Source organism: Ascaphus truei, chromosome 1 (genome assembly GCF_040206685.1).
Source record: "Ascaphus truei isolate aAscTru1 chromosome 1, aAscTru1.hap1, whole genome shotgun sequence".
NCBI lineage: Eukaryota > Metazoa > Chordata > Amphibia > Anura > Ascaphidae > Ascaphus > Ascaphus truei.
The window spans coordinates 498,141,250-498,146,939 of record NC_134483.1 but is presented as its reverse complement, the minus strand read 5'-3'; the positions used below and the strand labels follow the sequence as shown (position 1 = coordinate 498,146,939).

Sequence of the window (5,690 nt, the reverse complement as noted above, 5' to 3'; positions counted from 1 at the left end):
TATACCAACAACATTAGGAAATGAAAAAAAAATACAATATCTAAACTCAATAATTGTCAGTGATGTATTCCTTCTAAACATTCGAATATTATTTCCGTATTAAAACCTACATTTCAGTTTCAGACGTACTATATACCTCTGACTTTATTTTAGTCCAGATGCTGCAGCTGTGTTTCTTAGCCTCTGCTGGGCATAATGATGCAGGAACAGAAAATACCGCCGAGTGGTTGTCCAAAAGATGATTGTGATCATTCACTGCGACTTAAAACGTTGTAAATGGAAAGCAATTTCTAGTCTAGCCCTGTGATGATATGTTAAATGGAGTGGCATTGCACATAGTGTTAAAATGTGTCTATAAACATTTCCTTGGAAAGAAAAAGAACTGCACAGCCACGCACATTCCTCAACACTTAAGAGTAAAATTCGTTTCCTGGCTATATAATTATTATTATTTTTATACCCTTAAGAAAGTTCTAGGAGAAACCGAAGGGTTGAGTGAATTTATTAGTCTGAACACTTTCAGAATTTGTGTTCCAATTTATAGGCGATCTGAAACTCTTAGTAAATAGATGTATTGAAGTGCTCTAGAACTTATCATGAAATGTCTCCCAGAGAGCAACAGTACTCACAGCAGCAATCTAACTGCTAGATTATAGCAAGAATAATACAAGAAGTAGTATGACATTTATTCACAGCTGCATGTCTATGGTGTAAATGAAATCAGTATGTTGCTGTAATCCTGTTGATGAAAGAAACACTGGACAATTCTGTGTTAAAACTGAAGTTTATAAATTAGAAAAAGTTCAGGGCACATCTTAAAAACAGTCACAATTCCTTTGATAGGTAAATAATCTAGCTGAGTGCACAGTGCCTGCTTCATATGAAACGTCAAAACTGAATGATCTGAATTACAAAAGGATTGCATGGTGTATTAATTAGCAGTTCAAACAACCTCAAGACCAGAGGTTGTCTGAAAAAGGCACTGAACCATACTGCAATCCCAACTGCAAGTCCATGAAAGGTCATAGTAGAAAATATTCACATTGGATATGAAAATAAGTACCATTAAATCACATTAGGAAAGTGCTAAAAAAAAAAAAAGTCTTACCCCTACAGATCTCTTAAAATCAGATTCATACTTCCATTGGGTTTGCCCCACACTATATCCTTTAAATGCTACAGATCATAACGAGGGTGGTGAAGAACAAGCGCAAACATGAACAGAAGAAGCATAAGAAAGCAATATGCAGGCTTTGTACATTCATAGCACAGAAATCCCAGGACAAAATACATACAAGGGATCCTCAGTCTAAGCAGCCTCAGTCATTGGAGGCAGCCAAGAGTTCAGACCCCCCTCCCAAACACCTCTCCACCTCCTGTCCCCGGGATGCTTCCCTTATCCAAAGACCCAAGTAAAATCAATCCATAAAAAATATATGTACCTATAATATATAAAAACCTATACAGCCATATTGACAACATGGATACCATGAACATAGTCTAAAAAATTTCAGCTCCTCGTCCTTTTCAAGTCATTTCCCTCATAGCTTATGAAGAACTAAAAAAAAGGGGGGAGGATAACACCTGGTTGGCGTTCAGGGGGGGGGGGGCAATAAATAGTTTGTGGCAGTAAAAGATGTGCGGGTGTCGAAGTCCCCCCTTTGTTTTCAGGGGGCCCCACCAGTGCAGGCTGCAGCAGCCGCAGCGGCCGCGGCCGAGAGCGTCCAACCGGGCAGGGCGCAGTAATACGGGTAGTAATAGGGGGGCTGCAGAGGCACCAGCGACGGCCGCAGCACCTCCCCGGGCTGATACTGCCTCTGGTCGTCCCGCACCAGCACTTTCACCGCCACTTTCTTGGCCGCCGCCGCCGGCGCCGCGGCCAGCATGTCCGCTGCCATTTGCCTGCGCTTGGTCTTGTAGCGGCGGTTCTGGAACCAGATCTTGACCTGGGTCTCGGTGAGTTTGAGGGAGGCGGCCAGGTCGGCGCGCTCGGGCCCGGAGAGGTAGCGCTGGTGGTTGAAGCGCCTCTCCAGCTCGAAGACCTGGGCGTGGGAGAAGGCGGCGCGGGAGCGCTTCTTGCGCGGCTTGGGGGCCCCCCCTTCCTCCTGCAGCAGCAGCATCTTCTTCTGGCACGTGGGGTCCTGACCTGGGGGGCTGGGGTCTGATCACAGCCAGGAGACAACACAGGACAATGTCAGGTGGGGTGAGCTAACAACACAGGAATAAACCCACAAGGGACAACAACACAGGAATAAACCCACAAGGGACAACAACACAGGAATAAACCCACAAGGGACAACAACACGGGAATAAACCCATTCACAACCCCACAGGTGTATGTGTATCAACTACCCCAGTTATGTGGGATGTAAAGGGTCAATTGTTCACTTATTGACTAAACTGGACATATTACTCATTTATGTATTGGTATTTATTTATGTATTTATTTATTCATTTATTTATGTATTTATGTATGTATTCCTTGTTTTATCATGGCAATGAGAGTTATCTCTGGTTTTCAAGTATGTCCTGGGCACAGAGTTAAGATGACAAATAATACATAGTTACAAATATAGTTACATAAGTGAGCAGGGTATACATTATATACAAGACATTGTATGCACAGTTAGAGATAATATATATTATAGACGTATGTAGCAGTTACAGACCAGGTTAAAGTAAAGTAAAGGGTCAATTATTAACTTATTGACTAAACTGGACATATTACTCATTTATGTATTGGTATTTACTTATTTATTTATTGGTGTATTCCTTGTTTTATCAGACCTAGTTAAGCTATGTTGGGTAAAAAAATTGACAAAAACCCTCCACAGTTAAGCATATCAGGAAATAATACATGGAGAGGTTACCTCTAGTTTTCAAGTACTGTATGTCAAAGGACTTTCTATGAAGCTGATTGCAGTTGGATCAATGTGGAGTTTTCTTTTCTATGTGTATTCACCCCCAGTTTTGCATTCCCCAAGAAGTGTTTTCATAATTAACAAAACACAGACGACCTCTTCTTTGCTGTCTGTTTTAATCATTGTTAATGATGGGTCCTTGGGTTGAGGAGACTATGGGGCGTAAAACTAGTGCACAAATAAGCACAAAGTTTATTTTTATTTTTCAAAGACAATCAATCTCCTTAAAAACAAAAGTATTTTTAGCAGTGTAGTGAGATTATTTTGCACTGTTTTGCCCCAGTTTATATAAACAGACCTTTAGATATACAATATCACTCAAATAGTGAATGGCACTGCTTGCCCTACTTTTACCATAAACCACAACCTGGCTAAACCAATGCAAATATCTATTATAACAGGCTCTTTAACTTGAACTTTATGCATCCTACTTTAATTTGTTATTGCAATGGATTATCTCACAATCTGCCCAATGTATGTGGGATTGCTTGAGGTTATGTTTTGGACAGGAGGACAGAAATAACCTTACAATGCTATTTGACATGTAAAAGCAAACTCCCAAGCAAATCGCTATTAATTACTCTGCACTGGCATATCTTCCTTGTGTCCTTAAATAGCCCCCCACACATCATAAACCTGCCCCTGTTTGCTTACCTAAATAGAAGAAATGACAACAGTTTACATAATATATGCAGGGGTATATTTCTCAATAACCCTTAATGTAATATTCTGTTACAGACCTTTATCTAAAATATTTATTTGGGCAATATTAAGAAGACAACGTCAGATACTACAAGTGTATCTACGTTAGAGGGGGGAAACCCCTCTCCCCATACTGTACCACAACTAGGAGATTGTTGTGAGGTTGTATGCATTTATTTTAACCCACTCACGGCTGAAACAAACTGCATCATATCACCCATAAGCACTTGAGGAGTTACTAAACCAGTGTAATAGGCAGGTGCCACGGGTTGTTTTTGATCGCTTCCTTTTATTGGGAGTCATCTGTCACTAATATAATAATGTGTTAACTTTCTCAACCTCTCCCACCACGCAGGTCAAAAGTTAATTTTGGTTACAGAAACTTAATATTGCAGTGGGGATGGAGGTCGGCAGGTTATCCCTTGACTATTATTTCTCATGTTCCTCGTGCTGTTAACCACAGGGGAGTCGAGTAAGTCATATTCTATGTCATTTGCCCCCTTTTGCATGAGCCAAAAAGAAAACACAAACAATTCTCGGATATATACATAACCTCATGCTTTCCTGTGTGTTTATAAAACTCAATATATAAAACAAAGATTGTATACTTCCAGCTATGGTTCCCGTGGCTCATTCTTGTGCTTGTATTACATTCCAAACCTATAGATCTCAGCCATGTAATAACTAAAATATACTATATTACACTAGGAAACTATTTGTCGGGGCAGAGAAATTCCAGGCTTTTATATTCTCTAAATAATAATTATTTTTCTTGAAATAAAAAAACAAACAAAAAAAACCTATGCCACACCAATGTATAATTGCAAGCAAGCACAGCATGTGACATAAGTGCTATTCTAAATAAAACTTGTGTTACACAGAAAAACTAAATAGTGGTGATTTTATTAAAACCTTCATTGTTTGTATTGCTTCTGTTACCCGATTGGTAAAGAATAGCCAAATAACAAATGTATCGTGTCGTTTTTAACTTCAGGATAAACAAGACACACTCTAACCTTTCTTGAATTGTTTATCTATGTTGAGACTGTTTATAACTGTTGAGACTTATTATATATGCGCGGGTTGGTGTTGAATTCAATAAAATTGTATCCTGAGATATCATTACAAAGCTATATGTACAATAATTGTATCCTTATATTGTATGACAACTATTCCTTTTAACTTCAGATTTTATGTTCAACACTCCACCTGTGGCCCTAGTGAAGTACGTTTATGTACAAATTACATTATTAATAGCACATAATTTTTAAAAAAATAATTTGACTTAAATATGATTTTGATAGGAAATGTTAAATATGATGAATGAATTACTTATATAAATACTGCAGTACTTGTGCCCCATATAGTCTATTGTCTAGAGGCAATACTATAACGGCTATAGTACTCTGAGGTGGAAGGATTAACACAGGCCTTTTATGCCCCAGTCTTACGCATTACTATTATCAGTGACCCATAGATTTCAATGAAGTTTGAACTCCTCTTGGTCACAAATCTATTTACATGTAAATAGTGCAGAGCATCCAGAAGTTGTTACTTGCGCTCATAAGAGCAGTGAACAAGTTCTCCCTAATGTATATGGGCTTCAGTAAATTGTTTATGTTTCACTCACACTGGGTGTGATGTCAAACTGTTACAGACAATAAAATACTGATTGTTGTCTGTTTTTTGCCATGTATGAAACTTACTGTACCATACATGTTGGTGTTGCATGTATTGCAGAAATGTGCAGTGAGGATCATTTCTTCAGCTAAAAAACTTGCAGCACTTGGGTTTATTTATTAACATACTATGCTCAAGAAATGCTGCATAAATGTACTGTACATACACGGTTTAAAAACCATACAATGTTGACCTTCTTAAGCATTTTCAGGAGCATCTTTATAACTAAAACTGCTACGATAATAGCTACAATAACTATAGCGGTTAGACAGGGAGGCACTCACAAAACCATGCAAACCCGCCAGCGTGCTCTAGGGAGGGTAACTATGTGAAATGAAAGGCACTCTCAGGCTGCTTTGAAAAAATGCAGGGACATTTTTCAAGATC

The 5,690-nt window shown here is 38.9% G+C and overlaps 1 protein-coding gene across 1 annotated transcript in view; it reads right to left on the bottom strand.

The window, feature by feature from the left end:
• Window positions 1-812: 812 nt before the first annotated feature.
• NKX3-2 (NK3 homeobox 2) overlaps window positions 813-5,690 on the bottom strand; it is a 6,947-nt gene continuing 2,069 nt past the window's right edge. Inside the window, exon 2 of the mRNA XM_075578876.1 lies at window positions 813-2,161. Coding sequence (XP_075434991.1) covers window positions 1,668-2,161 — 494 coding nt within the window. The 3' untranslated portion in view covers window positions 813-1,667. The remainder of the gene's footprint in view (window positions 2,162-5,690) is intronic.